This window comes from Ictalurus punctatus, chromosome 16, assembly GCF_001660625.3.
Source record: "Ictalurus punctatus breed USDA103 chromosome 16, Coco_2.0, whole genome shotgun sequence".
In the NCBI taxonomy this organism is placed as follows: domain Eukaryota; kingdom Metazoa; phylum Chordata; class Actinopteri; order Siluriformes; family Ictaluridae; genus Ictalurus; species Ictalurus punctatus.
The window spans coordinates 14,361,819-14,386,080 of record NC_030431.2 but is presented as its reverse complement, the minus strand read 5'-3'; the positions used below and the strand labels follow the sequence as shown (position 1 = coordinate 14,386,080).

The window sequence follows — 24,262 nt, the reverse complement described above, 5'->3', positions numbered from 1 at the left end:
AAGTATTAAATACATTTCAGTTAGCATGCTCAATCCTTTTTTTCCTATGATAACACTTTATTACACATAACTTTAACTTTAAATTTAATGTTATGAAATCTTTATATTTCTGCATTTTTTGAGTTAATACTGATGTCTGGTAAAAATTTCATGTGAATAGTCTGATGGGAAATATATTTACTAGAGATGCACCAATACTAAATTTCTCAGCAGATACCGATAGCCGATTATTCAGAGTGATATTGGCCGATACCGATAGTTCTGTCTTTTATGCCTTCTTTTAAATTAATAATAATTAATTCCACAATTCTGAAAAAATTCAAAAAACAAACAAACTTTATTCTCTCCATTTCAATAAGTTGTTTCACAGTAACTGGTCTCATAAACAGAACACATATTACTCTAATTAACATTAACACATTAACTAAATTCTGAAGATTAAAGTAAAATTTCTTAACTTATTGAATGTTATTAATTCATATTAACATTGACTGAATTCTAAAAAACTTCCTGTTAGTCTCAGACTCACTCACCACAAACAAAAGCATTTTACTTCATCATTGAACATCAAACTGGCAATATATAAAATTTTTTATATATTAACATTAACTGGATATGAAACATACTACTCTACAAATATATTTTTCTGTGCAATATATACTTTTTTGTCAAACCATCATTTAAAGCTTAAATTCAGAGAGGGAGCAGCACGGGAAAAAAATTAGACTCGACACGGAAACTCCCGTTTCACTGCTGCTCACTTACGGTGTAAAATTTTAGCAGTGCAGAGCTTACAAATTGCAGTTTTGTCATCATTCCACACAAGAGACATCGTCTTTACACACAGCATTTGCACACAGCACAAAATTAGCACAAAAACACTTCTTTACACACAGCACAAAATTTATTTTCCCACCCTCTTTTGATTGACATGATATAATTGGCCCTGATCATCGGATGTTTTTAAAAAATAGCCTTTCAGCTCTAATATTTACTGAAAAAAATGTTGATGCATTCAATACTTATTTCCCCCAATGTATAAAAGCTGAAATCCTAAACTCTTGTCTCATATCCATCCTTTGATCTCATGCCCAAATGTCTTCGGTGTATAGCACAAACAAATGAATCTGCCTTGCTGTTCCAATAATTTTGGAGGGGACTGTAAGTGTGTGTGCTTGCTTCAAATATTATTGAAGCTAATAACTTATGTTAAATGAAGGGGTGTGAGGATGTACTGTGGCATGAATGCGGTTGTAGCTACAAAGTGGCTGCATATATCTTGAGCGTTATGTTGTTTACTTACATGAATGCATTTTGTGCACTTAGCTAAATTATGTCTCAAGGACTTCTAATAAGAAAGCTATATCTTTTAGATCCTACATAAATGGCTGCCACACCGTTGTTGAAATGCTGTTGACACTTGTGGGTCAAATGCTATGTAGCCAATGATGGTCTGGAAATACTAGGCTTGCCTAGTCTTGTTTTTTTTTTTCTTTTTGCATTTTTGAGGGCATCTTTGCTTTACAACATTTCTTTGCATGTGCTTAAGACTTTTGCTCAGTGCTGTATGTGTTACATAAGTGACTAAAAACCAAAGGAATATTCCATGAGAACCATGAGAAGTTTTTAAAATTCAAACACTAACTGTAACAGGAAACAGGTTAAGGTTTTTATTCAATAATGGTCTAGAATAGTACATACATAACTCTAGTTCGTTTACCAGAGGTAGATGGATGGGGCAAGTTGACCATTTTTATCACTGAATTGCAACACTTAGTACGGCATGTCAAGAAAGTGAGAAGAAACTAAATTAGGCTTGTTTGAATGTGAATGTGGGATATTTCCAATATTAACTCAAAAATAAATTAATAAATCAAAATAGGAGATCATGAGTTTCTCTCACAACCTTGTTTGTAAATTGAATGCTAGTTTGGGAACTCCTATGTTAATACCACCATCAATCTTGTAGACTGCTAACTGACCATAACTTGTATAGCCGATTGTCATTTTGGAAATTTGAGTTTACACATCTGCATTGGATTTCTTATTAATATGACATGGAACATCACTGGAAAACTGTGAGCGAGAAAAGAAGCCCTTGCGCTTTTATCTTTAGGAGCATTATCCCTTATGTTTTTTAGATTGTTCAGATTTTTTTCTCCTATTAAACACCATTTTAACTGCACAAACAGTGTCCTCCAGTGACCTCAGCACAGCAGACAATGGCTAAATTCTCAGAAGACTAACAAAAATATACAAGCAACAAAATTTCATCACAATCACTAAGCACACCATAATTATATCAATACAAATATATTTACTGGGTTTCAGGGTGGATTTTTCCACTAAGGTTGCGTTTCATCTAAGTTTCTAACAAACGTAAACTGAAGTTTTTTCTTGGAGAAAGGCTAAAAAACTGGGACACTGCTGATTATTTCCGGCTCTGGTCTGCACTCAGCATTAGAGTATTAAGAGTTCTCAAAGAGTGTGGAGTGTTCCGGGTGGGAGATTGAGTGTGGGTTTATGCAGGTCTTCAGATCTAAAGCCTTTAAACAGGTGGAAGCAGCCAGTAGCTTCTTGGAAATTGAGCATGAGGAAAAATGCTCCAGTTTCCTAAAGTGCCAAATGGTGCAATGTCAACTGCAGGAGATGGTTCCAGCCTCGTGCCATATGCTCTGCATAAAGAAGCGATGCGCAACCGACGACAGCTGGTCACTTGAAAACAGAGATTTTCATTGCATTTCTCAAAGACTACAGAACTGTCTAATTTGATTATCTGTACACACACACACACACACACACACACACACACACACACACAATGCAGTGTGGTGCTATTTTTGAAAAGACATGCAAGACACACAAGCATACACACATACACACAGTTCATCATCTTTTCAGGAAGCAGTAGCAGGTAGCATTGTCCTCATTGACAGGTCTGCCTCTGCAAATGGCACGCAAAAGCTTTCTGGGTGAAAAACAGCCTGACAGAGTTGCTACCTGACTGCTGTGTCCCACTACAGTGCCATTTGACTGTCTATCAATCACTGCTACAACCAATTTCTTGGACCTTAACCTCTTAGAATAACAAGAACGACCACAGACTCTCAAAAATGTGTACGACATCAGAAGACTGAAAAGGGCTTTTGGAGTGAGTGAATAGCAAAGATTTTTTTTTTGCCTTCAGGTTCCTCAGAGCATGCTGTTTTATTCAGAATGTAGTGGTACAAACTACGGTGAGGGCTGAGCCATTTTGCATATCAGAGGGTACATTCCAGTCTGATGATTCCAGATAATTACAGGGTGAAACAAACATTTGTGAAATACTCTCTCACTCATGCACAATCAGTAGGCACTTTATACTTGTCAGGGTCACGGTGGATCTGGAGCCTGGAAACATCACAATGTGTCCATCACAATATTTGTGGAATATTTCATCAAAAACCGTCATACATTTTGAATTTCATATATCTACAGAAATAAACCAGCTTAGACAAACCAGTGATTAATGTAGCCATTATCAATATGCAAAATATCTATATGGTACCTTACTTTCTACTGACCTAGGCACATAAATGGGTTATCAGAGCGATACCTCAATATCTTTCAAAGATAAAAAAAATCAGCTTACAGGTTAATTTTGCTATCTACTTTAGAATATTTGCTGTTAACAAGTGTCAGATTGTTCTGGACTTTTGTGGAACCAAATGCAACAGCACCATCAATGTTCATGCACAGAATAGTATGAAGAAGCGAGGCTGAGGCTGATTACTTTCTAGTCCAGATTCATGTAGCCGATCTGTGATAGTTATGGCATGTGATTACACTGCGTAAAATGCCAACTAGATTTCATCTCCATTTGAGCTGATATTTTTCACTCTGGTGCATACATAAGACACCACAAGAAGTGACTGAGAAGATATATGTGAAATATAGTTTGGAGGACAAATAAATAGGCTACATTGTCTAGCAAAAGTACAATTTACAGTTTTCTGGTTTGAACAAAATGGTTACAACTTTTCTCAGTTCGTACAGGATATTGCATAGTTCTTATGATTTTTGCGGCCAAAAGTGCTTAAATTTTCTGCTGCATTTTTCTAAACTTCTGAGGCGACTTTCAGAGTTTTTTGTGCTTTTTTTTTGGAAACTACTCGAATTGGAGAAGCTGCAGTTGCATGAAATTGTTTTGCATGGTCTTTTGCACGTATGTTTGTTGGTAAATTAGGCCTTTTATCTGTACTCATGTTTAGTGCACATGAATGAAATGGCTTTGGTTGAATGTGTGTTGCAATGGTGTCACATGACGTGTCTTGGCCCAAATCTATGGAAAATCTGCGCTAAGTTTGAAAAATTGCAAGCTCCTCTGAATATTGTAGAGTTTGCTTGATTTTGCATTAATTTCTGTGATCACAAAATCACTAAATCCTGGAGGAACTGTTTTCTCTTTAGCATATTTGGTATTCAAAGGTAACACTGAGTGCATGATGCCAATCGAGCATTAAAGACTTAAAAAACTTTTCATGAATGCAGCTGTTTATCTGTCTTAGTGTGTGTGTGTGCGTGTGTGTGTGCGTGTGTGTAATAGTTTCATCCACATCATTCTAATTATGGAATCACTGAGACCTTGTGATATAATGCATTGCTCAGCGTTTCATTGGTTCATTGGTTTGCTTTTCATAGATTTAAAAAGTTAAGTAGAAAGATTTTGATTGATTTTAAATTCTCCCATCTAATATCACAACCATTCATCACTGTACTGGCTCAACCACCAACACTACTACTACTCTGCACTTTCATTTGTCTTTCACTATGACAGATCAACAACTGCTTTTTGTTTCAGACTACATAATTCCACCTCAATTTATCTACAAGGTTTTCCTGATTCGCAAAAGCAAATGGAAGAAGTGAAACAAAGAAGGGAGGAAAAACCAGCACCTGATAAATGTCATTCCAGAAGAGCCTTCAAGTTCATACAACAGCTGAGTCTTCACCAGGCACAAACACATTCCTCACATCTCATTTCTTACATTAAGACGCTGAGAGAAATGTCAGACCAGATAACTGCCGTCTCCGTTCAGCCTCTGACATTAAAGGACAGCCATTGTGCAGACACGTATGCAGTGTTTATATTGCTTTTGCAGAGGAGTGATTCAGAAAAGCCCAGTCTAGGCTGACTGTGTTGCTGGTGCATGTCCTTTTGGTAATAATGGGTAAATTAAAAGTGGCACATGTTGCCTGGGAGTTTAATAAAGCAGATATGAAAATGATAAGCTGTGATAATGATGGATTTACTGGAGAGCACAAGACAGCAAGGTGCAAAATTCTACAATTTTCAAGATTTTATTTCTGTTTAACATATGGGGATGGGGTAAGTTTATTTAATATCTACAGTATATCTAATGTAAGAAAGTAGCCCTGAACTGGTCTTGATTTTCTTGATCTCATATATCCTCTATTACAATTTTCTGTAATAACTTTGTAGAAGTATGATAATGAAATCAGTGATAATAAGAGGTCTCTCTCTCTTGCTCTCTCTCCCACACACACACACACACACACACACACACACACACACACACACACACACACACACAGTATCTCTGTAGTGATGTAAAGACTTCAAATGCATTCTTGGCTTCTTGGCGTCAAAAAACTGACTGTATATGCCCATGCCAGCTTAAGATCCGAGCTTTTATGAGAAACCAAAATGGAAAAGTATTGATAAGAACATTAACTGGCTCCTGGGATAAGGGACCAATGCACAATTAGTGGAAAAAGGTTTATTATTGGATCAGGGAGTAGGAAGGTGAATAGATTAGAAGTGTCAGAAGGCTGATATAGACTGGTTCAGAGGGGAAGCAAGGGGGAAAAATAACTGTGAAGAAGATTGGAGTTTCAGGGTTATCCTTATTTTCATGTATTCCATTTTAGCTGTTTTTCTCCCATTTCAATTAAAGTCGTTGAATTGTCTATTTCAACCACTCGAAATATTTAAGCTAGGTGTGTTTTTGAAAATAAAGCAGGCAAGAACATTACTGCACTATGGGCTTTTAATAGATGTCCCATAGTCACAGAAGACATTTCTTGCATTGCCGAAATTAGTCTGTGCCTGTAGCAAAGCAAAAAAAAACAACCCCACATTTATAGAATCCTATATATTTCAGGGTGGCATGAAGTCTCATTTCAACAGAACTGATGCATGCCTCAATGACTATGCTAGAGAGTCAACATCTCATCAATAATTCAGCATGAAGCACACGTTCAATATCAGCTATTAGCAAACACTATGTTATGCTGCAGTTTGTGATATTTGAAACAATTAGACAAAGTAAAGAAAGAGTAAAGAAAAAAGAGAGAGACATGCTAGAAGAGATGAAAAATGAGAAGGAACTCTTACCGCTAACAGAGCGATATTTCCATATAATACTGGGTTCAGGTCGTCCGATCGCCAGACACATGAGACTGACATTACTGCCCTCATTTACCGTTATGTCTGTTGAGATGTTCACAATCCTTGCTGGAACTGCAACACATAACAGAAAGATTTTTCTCAATAAAATAAATTTAATTAATCCTAAAATACTAACTTAAAAATTTTCACATTTATTGAACCCTAACCACAATGAAATACTGTTGTCCCTCAAATAAATCAGTAATTCTTGTTTTATTATTTTGCTTTTTCTTATGCATGCAAAATCTTAACATCAGCTTCATTCTTTTCTGGTACTACAGGGGGCCAGGAAAGACAGTTTGAGTCCACATGAGCAATATGCACACTGAGCAAGTCCTGTGGGATGCGTTCTTAAAAGCTGTTCTCCGCTGAGGCAGAACCCAGTGTACTCAAAAGCCAGAGTGATGGAACACAGAAACTACCGTTCAAAAATTCCACCAGTCTGTAGGTCGAGAATTCTAGTTCTAACCCCAGGGACAGACTTCTCCCAGTTAACAACCAAGAATTTTGACTGATCAAGTAGTGCCGGGTGTGGATTTTCCTGATTTTGTTGCAGCAACTCGATATTACAAAATGGTGCTGATAGTCATAAGCAGAATTATTTAATTGTGGTACTTTATAATTTGGGACTACTACTACTACTACTACTACTACTACTAATAATAATAATAATAACTGCCATTAATATAGCACCTTTCATGTATGCACAACATGTCTAAGTACAAAAAATAAGCATAACACATTTGTGTTACAGAAATGATAAATGTACATTATAAAAAGTACAATTAAATGATCAAATAAAAAGTGTCTTTTTTAATTAATTTTTTTTTAGGAGAGCTGCTAATAGGATGGTTTATTTGTATGAGTCTACTTTTTAGGTGAATCCACGCCAGGATGTTATTGTCATAAGCCTAACTGGGTGAAGCTAGTCTGAACCTCATCTCTGTATACCTCTGACTCCAGCAGAGAAATGAGTTAGCCCTCATTTTCCCCTGCTTGATTGACATGATCCGATATCTGTGTAGGAAATGCTGTTTACATAACTTAGACTGTAAATGCAATGATGATAGTTTGCCTGTCTCCCCCATCTTCTCCTTTTCAGTGACAGTCAATCGGGCAGCTAGAAACCTGGAAAGATATCATTTAGCTGGTGCACTATCATGCTGGAGTCTGCTATCTAGGTTTGTTACAAAAGTAAATATTTCATGGTAAAACTACTATATCTGTCACACACACAGTTGCAGTTAGAAAACTCTGGGCCAGACGTACATATGCTAGGAAGTGCAATGTAATACACAACTTGCTGCAGCTACAAAATGTGCTTGCATTTGAAATGTGTAATAATGTGTAAACACATGAGTATTTTTTTTTTTTAATTAATGAGTAAAAAGTATAGAGAGTATTAGTACAACTCATATAGTGAGGGAAAAAAGTATTTGATCCCCTGCTGATTTTGTACGTTTGCCCACTGACAAAGAAATGATCAGTCTATAATTTTAATGGTAGATTTATTTGAACAGTGAGAGACAGAATAACAACAAGAAAATCCAGAAAAACACATGTCAAAAATGTTATAAATTGATTTGCATTTTAATGAGGGAAATAAGTATTTGACCCCCTCTCAATCAGAAAGATTTCTGGCTCCCAGGTGTCTTTTATGCAGGTAACAAGCTGAGATTAGGAGCACACTCTTAAAGGGAGTGCTCCTAATCTCAGCTTGTTACCTGTATAAAAGACACCTGTCCACAGAAGCAATCAATCAATCAGATTCCAAACTCTCCACCATGGCCAAGACCAAAGAGCTCTCCAAGAATGTCAGGGACAAGATTGTAGACCTACACAAGTCTGGAATGGGCTACAAGACCATTGCCAAGCAGCTTGGTGAGAAGGTGACAACAGTTGGTGCGATTATTCGCAAATGGAAGAAACACAAAAGAACTGTCAATCTCCCTCAGCCTGGGGCTCCATGCAAGATCTCACCTCGTGGAGTTGCAATGATCATGAGAACAGTGAGGAATCAGCCCAGAACTACACGGGAGGATCTTGTCAATGATCTCAAGGCAGCTGGGTCCATAGTTACCAAGAAAACAATTGGTAACACACTACGCCGTGAAGGACTGAAATCCTGCAGCGCCTAGAAGGTCCCCCTGCTCAAGAAAGCACATATACATGCCCGTCTGAAGTCTGCCAATGAACATCTGAATGATTCTGAGGACAACTGGGTGAAAGTGTTGTGGTCAGATGAGACCAAAATGGAGCTCTTTGGCATCAACTCAACTCGCCGTGTTTGGAGGAGGAGGAATGCTGCCTATGACCCCAAGAACACCATCCCCACTGTCAAACATGGAGGTGGAAACATTATGCTTTGGGGGTGTTTTTCTGCTAAGGGGACAGGACAACTTCACCGCATCAAAGGGACGATGGACGGGGCCATGTACCGTCAAATCTTGGTGAGAGGCCAGGTGAGAACCTCCTTCCCTCAGCCAGGGCATTGAAAATGGGTCGTGGATGGGTATTCCAGCATGACAATGACCCAAAACACACAGCCAAGGCAACAAAGGAGTGACTCAAGAAGAAGCACATTAAGGTCCTGGAGTGGTCTGGCCAGTCTCCAGACCTTAATCCCATAGAAAATCTGTGGAGGGAGCTGAAGGTTCGAGTTGCCAAACGTCAGCCTCGTAACCTTAATGACTTGGAGAAGATCTGCAAAGAGGAGTGGGACAAAATCCCTCCTGAGATGTGTGCAAACCTGGTGGCCAACTACAAGAAACGTCTGACCTCTGTGATTGCCAACAAGGGTTTTGCCACCAAGTACTAAGTCCTGTTTTGCAGAGGGGTCAAATACATATTTCCCTCATTAAAATGCAAATCAATTTATAACATTTTTGACATGCGTTTTTCTGATTTTTTTTGTTGTTATTCTGTCTCTCACTATTCAAATAAATCTACCATTAAAATTATAGAATGATAATTTCTTTGTCAGTGGGCAAACGTACAAAATCAGCAGGGGATCAAATACTTTTTTCCCTCACTGTATGCCATTAGTTTCAGTGGCGGCTGGTGGTTTTTAAAATAGCAGAAGCACAGCTGTCTGTTATTGAAGTCTATAACACAGATATGTATGTCAGTAAGAGACAGCTGTGCTTTTTTTCAGGCAGTCCATACAGAATGATTTCATGATTTATTTGCCGCAATCGTAGCCACTGTACTGGGCGAGACCAAAGAATAAGTTGGGGGGAAAATGAGAGAGACAATTCAAAGAACCTGTTTTTGCTCCCTTTCTTGGGTCTTTCCTTCTGTTTAATTCTCAGTCTCTCCTCATAAATAAAAGCATCAAAAGTCCAACATTTATCCAAAATCAGGTCAACAAAATGCTGCTAGCTAAGCTACTTAAGAGTTCACTGAAGAAAGTAGTGATTAGCCCATATTGGCACCCTTGGTAAATATGCGCAAAGAAGGCTGTAAATAATTGTTTTTATTGTTTAACCGTTTGATCGTTTGTTATTTATTTATTTATTTTTTTACAAAAATACTCTGCTCTCATATCAAAGAATTGCAAACACAACACAGGTCTATCAAAAAAAAAAACCCCAACTTTCTTAAATGTAGATGTGCAACAATTACTGGCACCCCATGAATTCATATAAGAAAAATATATTTTAAGTATATTCCCATTGATATATATATATATATATATATATATATATATATATATATATATATATATATATATATATATTTTAGTACACCTGAGAGACTAGGAATGGGAAATTGTTCAACCATGACTTCCTGTTTCACAGGGGTATAAATAGAGGTAACCCATAGGCCAAATTTCCTTAGTCATTCGTAACAATGGGTAAGACCAAGAAATATAGCTGTGATGTGTGGCAAAAGGTTGTTGCTTCACAAAATGGGAAGTGGCCATAAGAAAATATCACAAGCATTAAAAATGCCCATTTCCAACATTTGGGCAATAATTAAGAAGCTCCAGTCAACTGGAAATGTTATGAATCAACCTGGAATTGGACGTGTGTCTGTATTGTCTCAACGCACTGTGAAGAGGATGGTTCGAGTGGCCAAAAAATCTCCAAGGATTGCAGCTGGAGAATTGCAGAAGTTAGTTGTGTCTTGGGGTCAGAACTACAATCCAAAGTCTTCAAAACTACAATCCAAACTGACCTACATCACCACAAGTTGTTTGGAAGGGTTTCAGGAATTAAAGCCTCTACTCTCATCCAAAAACAAACTCGTGTCTTCAGTTTGCCAGACACTACTGGAACTTCAATGGGATCGGGTTCTATGGTCAGATGAAACTAAAATAGAGCTTTTTGGCAATAAACACCAGAGGTGGTTTTGGCACACACAGAGAGGTAACCATATGGAACAGTACCTCATGCCCACGGTTAAATATGGTGGTGGATCTTTAATGTTTTGGGTCTGTTTTTCTGCCAGAGGACCTGGACATTTTGTTAGGATACATGGCATCATAGACTATCAAATATCAGCAGATATTTAATGAAAACCTGACTGTCTCTGCCAGAAAGCTTAAAATGGGCCATGGTTGGATCTTCTAGCAGGATTATGATCCAAAGCATACATCAAAATCAACACAAAAATGGTTTATTGACCACAAAATCAAGGTCCTGCCATGGCCATCCCAGTCACCTGAACTGAAACCCATAGAAAACCTGTCGGGTGAACTGAAAGGAGAGTCCACCAGCATGGAGCTCGGAATTTGAAGGATCTGGAGTGATTCTGTATGGAGGAATGGTCTCAGATCCCTTTCCATGTATTCTCCAACTTCATCAGGCATTATAGGAGAAGACTCAGAGCTGTTATCTTGGCAAAGGGAGGTAGCACAAAGTATTGCCTAAAAAGGTGCCAATAATTGCTGCACACCTATATTTACACACCTATATATTACACACCTATATTTAAGATATATATTTGATAAACCTGTGTTCTGTTTGCAATTGTTTGATACCAATGACAGCAGAGTATTTTTGTGATATTTGTTTTTAACAAAAGATCAAAAGGTTTAACAATGAAGATAATTTTTCACAGCCTTCTTTGCTAATATTTACCAAGTTTGCCATCATTAGTGGAGGGCACTGTATAAATAAACACATTGCCAAAACAAACAATCAAACTTAAATTTATACTTTCAATTTGTTTACAATATTTACAAAAATAAAGATAAAATTACATGCTAGTTGTGTAAAACTGTTATGGAGTAGGCTATTCAAGTGATCACTATTACAGCTGTGAATCTGATTGGCACTGATATGTTTAAGTCTGTACTGCTGTCAGTCATGTTCTTTATAGTTTCATATTTGGCAATACAGAGAGGTCTCCCAATCATCATCAAGCTGTGTATCCAGTTAGGACAAAAATGGATTTACAAAGAGTGGACTGTGCAAAAAATGTCGAGAATTGTTTTCCTAAGCAGAAACCAAGGCAGGACCCAAAATGACATTAAAAGCCTGTTGTCCAATGAGCGTTAATCTTTACTCAATTAAAACAGTGTACTTGAATCTGCCATATGAGCCAATTGAAGCGGTGGGGTAAATGGAGTTCTGTGGGTGTCTACAGGCTTCTATGGACATTTTCACATAGTCTGAGCTATCCATGGAAAATAGTTCACGTTAATTAAATTAACAGCACAATATTGTACTGAGACATTTGATACTTTGATTAGATAAAATATTGAATTTCACTAAGAGTGATGAATAATATAGACCCATTTAATTACAACATTTTAATGAAATTTTAGGGGAGGCTGTGCTTCTTGTGTAATCTTAAAGCAATCGCCTGAGATGAGATTCAGGTGTAGCCTAAAAAAACCCCGCTATACAGAATAAATTATTTTGCAATTAAAACTGTGTTGTTTTTTTCACTTGCCAATGTCACAATGGTCCTGTTTACTATGTCGACTCTCTTTGATAGATAAGGAAATCAATTTGCACATCCTTGGCATGTGTGCTATGACCAGGGTTACAACATCTGTGTCATCAAAGCAGCCCAGTTGAAAAGTAATATAAAAACACAAAACCTAGTTTCCATAAGTAATTAATTCAACAAAGTTCTAAAATTGTCTTGTATTATTACACATTTTGTTATGAAAAAAAACAAATTATTACTAACTATTATTATTATTACTGTTTTTGTTGTTGTTACTATATGTTTTATATAATAATAATAATAATAATAATAATAATAATAATAATAATAATAAACAGTGCATTTCAAAAGTATCCCAATAGTGTGGGAAAACCACACACCTGGAAACACTGCCTATATTGGCACAGATCTTTTTTTCCTCCATGAAAATCCTCACCCCACCCTTTATGTATATGTATGTAAAGGAAAAGGGCACTTTATGTGTTGTAAACAATCATTTAGGCTTGTATGTCTATTTCATATATAAAGCACACAGTTTTTCATGCAGAATGTCACCTAATTATGCCAGTGGGCAGAAATGGCTTAGTGCGTTACCTATACCCAAAAACTACTCTTCTTGTTTATTATTGTTATTCTTTTATTCTTGTTACACAGTCTAGTAGTTTAATGTCATTGTATGTCTTTCACTTTATACATAATAATAATAATAATAATAATAATAAGATGATGATGAAGAAGAAGAATATACATATATCAGGGCCATTGCTGTTTTGTTTTTTTAAATACACATCAGAAGTGATTTTTACTCCAAAAAATATCTACATCTTGATGACCCACTAATTAATATTCGTAAGCTGACCAATATATTTATTTTTTCATTACTACTGATATATGTATGCCCCTAAACATGAACATGAGTCTTATGCAGAATATGAGGAAGAAGAGAAGGAAACTAAAAAGATTCAGAGTGGTAAGCATTACTTGTTATAATCTCTAACCTGTGAAATTGGCTGTACTGTAGTTGTCAGGTAAAATATGTGTATACATGTTCAATGGGATTCTCCGGTAACTCCGGTAAATTAGCATCTTCCATGAAAGAAAGCACTGTGTTACTATCTACACAAACAAACATTGCTGAAATCAGTGTTATGTATCTTGTTGCTGTTCCAACCCAAAGAAAAGAATACGCTGATTCATTGGTTAATGTTGTGAAACCGCTAATAAAATCAACTGCTTGTGATCATATTTATTAGGAATTAGTAGCTGGAGGACAGCATGAAATCAGACTTTACCAAATTGTTATTGAGAGTTTTGTCTCTGGATAACAAATGAAGAGATTTATTTGCAATGTCACAGCTTGAAATGGCACTTCAAGGATTTTTTTTTACTAGGCTTCGAGTTCAATAGCAAGCATTACTTCTAACGTCACATCAGTTGCTCTATGTTGAATGCAACAATTGATCTATAACCTCTAAATGCTTAAGTAGATAATGTCTGTGATTTTGAACAGCTGTTTAAATCATAGGTATTGGAAACCTTGATGCCTTTGGGCTAAGATTAACACATCTCTTGGAGGGGATACTTTGTTATTGAGTTGAACTGAGTTCAAAGTGTTCATGAAGCTTTTTGTGAAAATGTCGGCAGACTGTGCAGCATTTAGATGTAAAAATCATAGACACCTCAAAGAAAGAGAACAGGAAATTACTTTTCACTGGAGAAAACTCAGAGCGTACATGCTGTGTTAAAGAAATGGGTCAAGGTGCTTTTTAACACAAAAGTGTTGCAGATCATTCAAATACTCACTTCATGTTAATACGCCTAATGCCGCTTATGCAGCTGGGATATTATCTGTGGGAGGTCATTAATCTAAAAGGAACTACATTGACATGTCCATGTGCAAAAAGCTGTTTAAGTATTTTCCCCCCAATAAGTTTGATTACTTTGAAAAAAAATAAACAGGAAAAGGAATCATGTAACTTTGTGTTTCAAGTTGGTTCCATCTTTAGTTATTTGCTAACTTTTTACAGAGTGAAATTAAAAATACAAAATGTCATGCACGTTTTCCTTGGCTGATTATTTCCCCCTGTAGTGTGTGTGTGTATGCCTCAGTAACTAGTTAATAATCCTAGATTTGTGATTGGGTGTGTCGTAGGATTTGTCATTTTAATATTGCTGACTTAGTTTATTAGGAAGGCTGTGTTTATCATGAATTAAACGAGCTAGCTACAGGTGTCTTTTCATTTTAGCTTACATTATATTACTCGATCAATTTATAATTAACATGTTGTAGCATTATTATTATTTTTTAATTAAGTTTATATGTTCTGATTTTGTGTAATCATAATAGTAGATTTCTTTAAATAAAATAAAATAAAAAAACTCTCCAAATCTCTAATCTAATTTATTATTACTAGGCTATTATTATAGCTTTAGATTTTCATTATTTTTATATTTTATTTTTAAAACTATGAATAATAGTAAAATATTAACTGATAATAATTACCTGCTATAGCTGAAACATTCATATCAGAGCTACGCACACACACACACACACACACACTGCTATTACCCTGTCAGTGTCATTGCTGTGCTGAGAATGATCAACCACCTAAATAACTTCTGGTCAGGGGTGGTCCTTTGGTGGTCCCTTTCTAGTGATTTAAAGTGCACTTGTGATTAAAGGTGAAGTAAAGAGAAGTGATCATTGGTCACTTCCAAGTGAACCCTAGTGTGATTTGATTGCTGTGAGAACTTGATTTGTACCTGATTTAACTCAAACGTGTTGTGTATATTGGGTTATAGGCAGCCATTATGCCAAACATATATGTGAGTGCAAATTGAGCTGTAAGATAGAGCTGAAGTGTTGCATAAATATGAAGTGGGTTATCTGGAGAGAGGGAAAAAAAGATGGATACAGCTGAATATATTTTCAATGTTTCATCAATGTATTTCTGACTATTGAAATAAAAAATAACAAATAGGATTTTGGTCCCATAAACCCTTCAGTAATTATTATATATATATATATCAATTGTGTTTATTATTATAAATGATAGCAAATAAACAAAAGAAAACAAAAAGTAGCTATTTCACTAAGACTTGGCATATGTGCTTTTAAAGTGGACATTTTAAAACTTTGTATGTGTTTATTTTATTGCATTTGAATACGCAAGAATCATTTTGACAGTCCTATTGGATATTCCACTTCTTTTTCATGCTTCTCTTTCAGAAGAGAAAACGTTCCTTTGTATGGGTTTAGCGGGTATCTGTAAATATTGCCCCACTACTGCAAGGCAACGTTGAATTTTTGAATATTTATCTTTATTGTTGTCTGACAAATTTTGCACTCAGCAGTCTTTCTATTTTAGCACACATGGCCACCATCAATGCAAGCTCACAAATTCAATATGTCTCATGCTCTCTATGAGGTAGACAAACAACATCACTACACTATACAGCTTTTTATTAATTTACTTTATATATTTAGTTCATTTTTTTAAAATTCCATGTCAAACCATTAAATCAGTTTGCAAATTTGAGTTGGTTTACTAATTGATTACGTGGTTACACTAAAAGTAGTGATATATTTGGACATATACAGTCCCCTCTGAAACTATTGGAATGGCAAGGACAATTAATTTGTTTTTACTGAAGACTGAAGACATTTGAGTTTGAGATCAAAAGATGAATATGAGAAGAGAGTTTAGAATTTCCTGGCATTTATATGTACGGTAGACGTGTTAAACAACAAAGAACATTTTGTATCAGACCACCCAATAGATAAGCTATCAAAAATATTTGAACGTGACTGACAGGTGTTTCAGAAGTTTACAGGAACATTTTCTCTGCCAACGTACAGAGAAATACATCCAAATTAATGGGGAAGATTTTTATCATGCAGCAAGACAATGATCCAAAACACACTGAACAAACACTGGCAATTCAACAAAGGACTTTATCAGGGGGGAAAAGTGGAAGGTTTTAGACTGGCCAAGTCAATCACCAGACCTTAATCCAATTGAGCAACATTTCACCTCCTGAAGAGGAACTGAAAGAGGTACAGTATACGCCAGGAAAAGCATCACAAATGAAGGAACCAACAATTTGGTGATGTCAATGAGTCGCAGGCTTGATGCAGTTATTGCACGTTATTTACCTCAAGTCCTATCTGTACCTATACTTTTGGTCACCAAAAAATTGGGTGATCTGATACAAAAGCTTCTACGTTTATGTTGTTTAACACATCTAGATGTATTTGTTCTTGTTCCATGCCTAGACTTTAAGTTCCATGTTTAACCCAGTTAACCTTGTCCAGTTTAGACCGCGTTTCCTGTGTTTTGTCTGCTGTGTTGTTAATAAAGACATTGCTCCAGAGCTTACTTCCTGTATATAGTCCTGTGTCGTTACACTGAACAGTACTTTGTGTGACTGAATAAATATTTATTCACACCGGTGCGAGTAACCTGTACGGAGTTGTATAATACAATTGGGATAAAAACTACAGGAAGTCCAAAATGCATCTACACCGTGCAACAGCTACTTTCACTTTCATCATGGAGTAAATTAATTATAATGCTAACGCTACAAGGTGGGTTTAACTCAAACTTCTTTGATTGGTGAGAAATTATTTAATAATCAACTGTTCAGAAGGCGTACGCTGCTGCTCTACTTCACGCTCTTCACTAACTCAAATACATAGCTTATACACCTAATTTAAACTTAAGATTGCCAGATATCACCAGAAAAGTCAACTCCAGTTTCCATGTTTTGATTCAATCCCCCAAAAAACAATATTATCAGCAGACATGGCAACACTGTACTGGGGAACCGATTTAAAAGGAACAACTGATAAAAAACAAACAGAAAACTAATAAAATGTAAAGACAGAAAATGTGCTTAGTTAAATAAATAAATAATTTTATATTAAAAATAGATATTATAATAACTTCATAAAAGATAAATAAAATTAGAAATGAAATAATGTTTAATTACTATGGTTTGCATTTAATATCAATTTGACATGAAGCTTAGTTCGCTATTTCCTTAGAAAGCTATTAGCCTTTTTCCTAATATGGATCATGCTTGTGTTAGTCTACTTTTAATTAGGACTCTTTATTGTTTAAAATATTTAAAAATAAATATTTTATTGTTTATTTATCAATTAACTAACACTATTTGTTATTGCTATTATTTTAATTCAATTAACAGTGACCATGAGCAGAGAGCTTACATTTAACTGTTTATGACAGACCTCCTGATGAAAGTTTAAACAAAAAAAAAAATCGGTATCTGGATCGGTTTCAGTTGTAAAAATCCTGATCTGGGCATCCCTAATGAACACCATTAAACTAAAGTGCTTTGCATCTGACGGGTAAATGAACTCACCCAATCACATCCTTTATGAGATTATTCCGATATCTACACGATATACACAGAGCGGTTCAAGAACTGACTCCAGCCCAGAACCATGACAGTGGAAAATGTCTAATAGTATTGCTTTAAATATATTTAAGAGGAGCAGACTTCAAACATTGAACATTGATGTTTATTGTATTTGTTTACAAGGTGAAACAGGTTAACAGTTATTTTTTGCATACAGTCTGTAAAATTAACTGAAAATATTAAATTTAGTTTATCAGAAGGTAAAAAGGCTCACACTATGTTCCTAAATTCTGTCATAATTAACCAGCTCAAGTTTTCTCATGCCTACTTGTGTGTTATATTGTGGCACGTTAATGTTACCATCTCTAAAAATAATAATAATAATAATAAAATTAAAAAAAACTTCAACTGTGCTCCTAAATTTTTGTAATTAGGTACACAAGTGCTCCTAAAAGAAACGGTCTTGCGTCTCTCCTCCTGTAAACACAGTTATTGCCTTTTCTGCATACGCCTGAATTGTTTTCATTTGGTTGCATATTGTTATATTTGATTGCATATTTTCATTTGGTTGATGGCATTTTTATTTTTTACTTATCCTATATTTTGGGTACAATTTTATTTATATTTTGCTTCTACGAGATGATGCACTTTAAGGATCAGTCTAATTTGACGCAAAGATTTGTACATTAGCAGGAATGTAGCACAACATGGAGGTGAAAGCAGTGGTCTGTTTATTTAAATGTGAAAGTGCAATAAAAATATGTTGTCCCTAAAATCAATGAATAATCGTGCTAAATAATCAAGATCTCAATAATGATCAAAATAATCAGGATTATCATTTTGGCCATAATCGTGCAGCCCTAGCCTCTCACCACAGAATGGCATAGTGTCATTCATTTATGACGTCGCACTGACAATTAAAATTTCATATTGGATGACCTGAAACATTTTCTATGTTATAAATTATCTCAATACAATATCCACAATGTCTGTAATAATGAATAAATTTTATATGACGGGAAATAAAGTGGATATTCCAGAACATTTTCAAAATAGTTTTTTTTTTTTTTTTCATGTTTCATTCAACTGCATAAAGATAACTGGTAATTGATTCTTTAGAACAGAACAAGTGTCAGACATAAGAGAATCCTGTGATTTTGTGAAGCATCAGACTCTCTTTGTGTGAAAGCAGTACTGGAAGACTAGCTGACTAAATATCAGCTTTGGGTTCAATGTAATATTAATATGCTATGTGACAATGTGGCTTTGCATGTTTTATTTAATAAAATTGCTTTGCTAGTAGCCCAATGGACAAAATTCAAATAACATGTTCAACAGATCAAACATTTTGTGCGCTGATTGCCAGTCCTCTCTTCATAATGATAATAAATTCTGTAATTGAGCCAGTGGAAGGATTTAAAGGTTTGTTTGGAAATGACATCACTGTGCTGCAGTCATCTATGGTCTCCAAACCATCTTTATTATCTCTTCTTAAATTTCAGTACTATTATCAACCTGTCCTTGTCACATTCTTCACACGAGGGCCACTGGCAGTAAAAGAGCACAAGGGTACAGTAGTGAATAAGTGTTATGTATTGTTATTGCTTATGTTTACATTCTAAAGCATTGTTTTGTCAAAGAAATTGCATTCCAGTGCCGTCTAGGTAATTTCTGCTTTGGATTCTAGATAGAGTAACTTTTTAACTATATGATATAAGGGGTCATTTAATAAAACTCTGGATGAATAAAATATAGGACCAGTCCATCACCATGTGCCCCAACACCATCCCCACCCCATCCCCTAGTGTCCCAACACCATCCCCACCCCATCCACTGGTGCCCCAACACCATTCAGTGGATCTCAACACCACTCCACTGATCTCACAGGCTGCAAGCTAATCAGCACATTCCCTGAGCACCCTGCCAGATATGCTGTCAGGATCTGCAGCTTTCTGTCAAGGGTTAACTCTTGACAGAGTTTTCCTGATGTCTACTGCAGACAGACAAAGTACTTGGTCGGTGGAATTTGGGGTGGTCTTTCCCACTGGCATGTTGTTCTGTGTTTCAACTGTGCATAGAAATTGTTCAGTGCATCACACAGACAAGTGCTTAATCACATCACAGACAAGTGGTTTAATTTTGTAGTCTGTGTTGGCTTGACTGCCTTGCCACATGTGCTTTGTGTCCTTGGTATTTAGGAAATGACTGTGGATTCTTTCTGCATAATTCACCTCTTTGATTGCCTGGGACAGATTGGCCCTTGCTGTGTGGAGGGCTGCCTTGCCGTCAGACCTGAAGGCACTGTCTCAGGTTTTCAGCAACGAGCACACTTTAGAAGTCATTCACAGTTCCTGTTTGCACATGTGGGGATGGTCTTGAAAAAAGTCACATCATCTATGCACTTGTTGATGTAGCCAGTTACTGATGATGTATATTCCTGCAAGTCTGGTGTTGTGGTATGTAGCAGCCTCTCTGAAAATATTCCAATCTGTGTGGTCAACGCAGTCCAGAAGTGCTGAGGTGGCACCCTCATACCAGGTTCTCACCTGTTTCATCTCAATTCGGCACATTTCAGAGATGTGGTCCAAGCAGCCGAGGTGGGGGCGGGGTGCAGCCTTGTAAGCACTGTGAATGTAAATGTAAACAAGGTCTTAAGTGATTGTACCATAGGTTGTGAAATTAACATGCTGGTGGAATCAGCACTGATTTCAGATTTGCATGGTTAAAGTCCTTGACTACAATTAAATATCCATTGGGTGCACTGTCTGTAAGTTACTGATAGCCCGAAAAGTTCACTTAGCACTTCCCTTGCATTATTGCCAGGTGGAATGTACACCATGACAATGAGCACAGTGGTAAACTCTCTAGGCAGGTAGTATGGCTTGCACTACACAGTCACTCCACCCGTGACAAACAGTAGCTTGAGACAGCAGTCCTGCACCATTTGTTTTTTGTGTAAACACACAGAACACCACCGCAAGTCTTACCAGACAGTGCTGCAACTCGGCTGCTATCATGTGTGGTTAGCCCAGTTAGTTGAATGCCTGTGTCCAGAGTGCTGTCCTTGATCCATGCTTCTGTAAAATGAAATCACAACAGTCCCTTGCATCATGCTGGGTAGTTAGCTGTAGTCTGAGGAAGTCCAGTTTATTGTTGAAGGAGCAAACATCGGAGATTAGAATGGATGGTAGGGTCAGGTGGCTAAGGTTTACCTTTAGCCTAGCATGGATGCTGGCTCACTTACTGTGCTTCCACTGGCTCGCACCCTCTATTCTGGCCAGCAGCATCATGCAGTACCGTGGTCCCAAGGCCTGGTTCATGCAGTAGCCCGAGTTCGTGTAGCTCTTCACACAGTCCATTTCAGTTTATTCCTCCTGAACTTTGTTTTCCAATGTTTGGCAAAAGTTGGTGATGACAGACATGTTCACCAGTCCTTCCAGTACACATCTCTGGTAAAAATGTTCCCAATTGGTGTAGACTACACGTAACATGCACCATATATGTGGACCATATTTGTGGTGTCCAAAAATGTATAAATATGGCTTGCAAATCTTCACAATAATCTCAGAAGTCATGTCAGGATATGTTAGTTAGCAGCATATGTTGGTTAACTAACATTAGCATTCAAATCTTCAATAAAAAAAACCTTGTCAGGTTAGCTCATGTTATTTAGCCAGCTAGCTTAATGAGTGAAGATTATTACCATCTATAAACATGATGCAAACATTCTCTCAGAATCAAAGTTACCTACTGTCAGCCACTTGGATAGCATTAATTGTTAAGAATATTGAATAAAAATCCTCTTATTAACGTTCAAAACCGTTAATACATTGCCAAGATCAAACATATAGACAATACAATAATAAAATAAACATTAATCTGACCAATAGCTTAAACTTAACACATGAAGACAGTGCTGATCATGGGTATCAAAACACAGATAGTCTTGATCTCTTGTCTGTGCTTGACTGAAATGAAATGTTCTGCACATTCCCAACCAAGCATATGCAGACTTTTTTTCAGCCTCCAATCTCAGTTCTATTATGCTGACATGCAAGGGGGTGGGGGGTAAAGGAATTGGCAAGGCCGGCAGGGTACCCGAAGAACTCTGTCAGTGAAAAATGGACTGCACACTGCCTGTGCTGAACTAGCTGCCACTAATGTGTTACACAGGCAAATTGCTGAGGACTCTTTTCCCATTTACATTCTCATAACACAGCTGAATCCTTCCAACGGCTCATTACTGCTGTTTAAAATGAGGAAAAAGGCAGCTTCTCAATCCAATAAACGAGAATTGAGGCTTATTACACAAATGTGCAGCTAGCTGAGAGGCCGTCAGATATATTCCCCTAAGGAGGAGAGGGTTTCAGCACTAATCTAAAACAAAGACACATCATTTCACTTGAGCAGAGGAGAGCGAATAACCCTGTCTGCTGTCTGTAGTAGTGTCTAATTGAACTGAATGGCTCTTGCACTTTGACCTATAATGCCAGATATCTCAAAGGACATACTGGTCATAAACTATTTTAAAATGTTTAAACAGAGAAACAGGATCTCATTAGTCATTCAGATACAGTTTCCTTGAAATACATGAAATGTGTATCTTTGTTGATAGGTACGCATTGTTTTTCTCAAAACTGACTTTCTTCTGAATTAATTCTGCTACAATCATGAGTCCCATCATCAATAAAGAATGTTGAGTCTATTCCAGGAGCAGCCATGCAAGCCATGACACTACCTCCACCTGCTTGACTGGTGAGCTCGTATGTTTTGGGCTTTCCATGACTTTAGTAGAAAATCTTTGTTTTTCACTGCAAATTCCAATCTGGTATTTTGATTCTTACTGCTAATGAGTGGTTTGCATCTTGTGGTATGACCTCTATATTTCTGCTCTTGAAGTCTTCTTCAAATGGTGGATTGTGATACCTTCACCTCTGCCCTGTTGGTGATGTCAATGACTGTTGTTTTTGGGTTTTTCTTCACAGCTCACACAATGTTCCCTTTCAAAGGGAACTCAATGTTACGTGAGTTTCATGATTTGGGAAGCACCCTTGCGCGTGACTGGTATCTGAAGTCTGTGTGAAATCATGCCTATTTATAGGCCTGCCATGGACAGGTGATGTGACAATTTCATGTGAGTTTGACTATAAAACGGCACCTGTGAAACACGTCATCAGTCTTATTATCTTCAGTAAAAGGCTGCATGTCAGTCGTTTGTTTGAATGATTGCAAAAAAAGACTCTTCATTACCTCTCTATTAAAAAAAAATCTTTTTACTTTTCTGCTCCTTTAGAAAAAAAAGAAAAGTATGAGTCACAGAGAGTTAATTAAGTATGTTACAGATTTTGGAGCTCACATCGCAAATCTTTCTGGAATGGAAAGTCAACCCACCCTATCTGATTCCAAGGAGCCAGAGGGGGGAGCCATTGCACTAAAATGGAGAGCAGCTCTCAAGCATATAAAGAGCTGCTTGAAGTGATTACTAGGGCTGTAGAGAAACTTAATCTAGACTGGCCTAGGGAAGAGGAAGTGGCTCGTAGCAGGCTTGATGAGCGCTATCTCCCCAGTGAATATAAATATCCCTCACACCGCAGAGAAGTCCCCTTTTTCCCAGAAGTGCATGATGAAATATCGCGCTTCTGGGGAAAACCAAAGCCATGTTTATAACCCCACAACGTCGGATTATTTGGCCTTTGTGGGGTATGAACAACACAGGTATTTAGCTATGCCAAAGGTGGAGAAGGCTCTTGCGAGCTACCTCTCTCCATCGAAATTTAGAGGCAGTGACAGAGTGTGCCATTGTCTCTTCAGGTGACCGTGCAAATGGCCTGTCATATAGGCCGTTCAATGGGTAACTTGGTTGCGGTGGAGAGGCTATGAGCCTATGGCTCAACCTCTCAGGGATGGGGGATAAAGATAAGGTCTCCCTGCTGTAAGCCCCTGTTGAACCTTCTGGCCTGTTCGGCAGTGCAGTTAACGCTATCTCAGACAGGTTCGCGAGGTGAAACAGCAAACAGTGGCATTCAGCCACCTACTTCCATGTCACGTTGAATTTGCCCGGGCTCCGCTTGTGGCTCCAGGTGGCCCGCCTCCCCCCCTGCAAACAGCCAGAGGGACCAGGCAACCACAATTGTGGCCTGCTAGTAGGCCAAATCTGAGAATGATCATAAAAGCATACAAAGAAGGAGCGGTCCTGATAGGCTGCGGAGGGAAGTATCAGGGGACATGAGGTTGTTAAGGCAGTTAGCTCCCAGTATTATTGTAGGACATCTCCTAGCCAATGTTGTTCCAAGTTTTCAGTCTTCTCTGGTCAGCAAGCTGTCAGAGGGCAACGAAAATCTGATGCTTTCCCTCCAACAGAATATGGAAAAGTTAATGTCATTAAAAGACCATCTGGCAGCGTGGAAACAACTGTCTCCATGGATTCTGTCCACCATAAAAAAGGGTTATCGGGTCCAGTTCAGAGCTCAACCCCCCCGGTTCAGAAATGTGCTCACCACAGTAGTAAGCGCGAAGCAGTGCCTGACG

General features: G+C 37.3%; 1 protein-coding gene across 2 annotated transcripts in view; it reads right to left on the bottom strand.

Annotated features, from left to right (window-relative positions):
• The window catches only part of opcml (opioid binding protein/cell adhesion molecule-like), a 276,526-nt gene that overhangs the window by 63,058 nt on the left and 189,206 nt on the right, over nt 1–24,262 (bottom strand). For both annotated transcript variants that reach the window (XM_017489934.3, XM_017489933.3), the window contains one exon: nt 6,398–6,523. In XM_017489934.3, the coding sequence (XP_017345423.1) occupies nt 6,398–6,523 (126 nt within the window). The remainder of the gene's footprint in view (nt 1–6,397; nt 6,524–24,262) is intronic.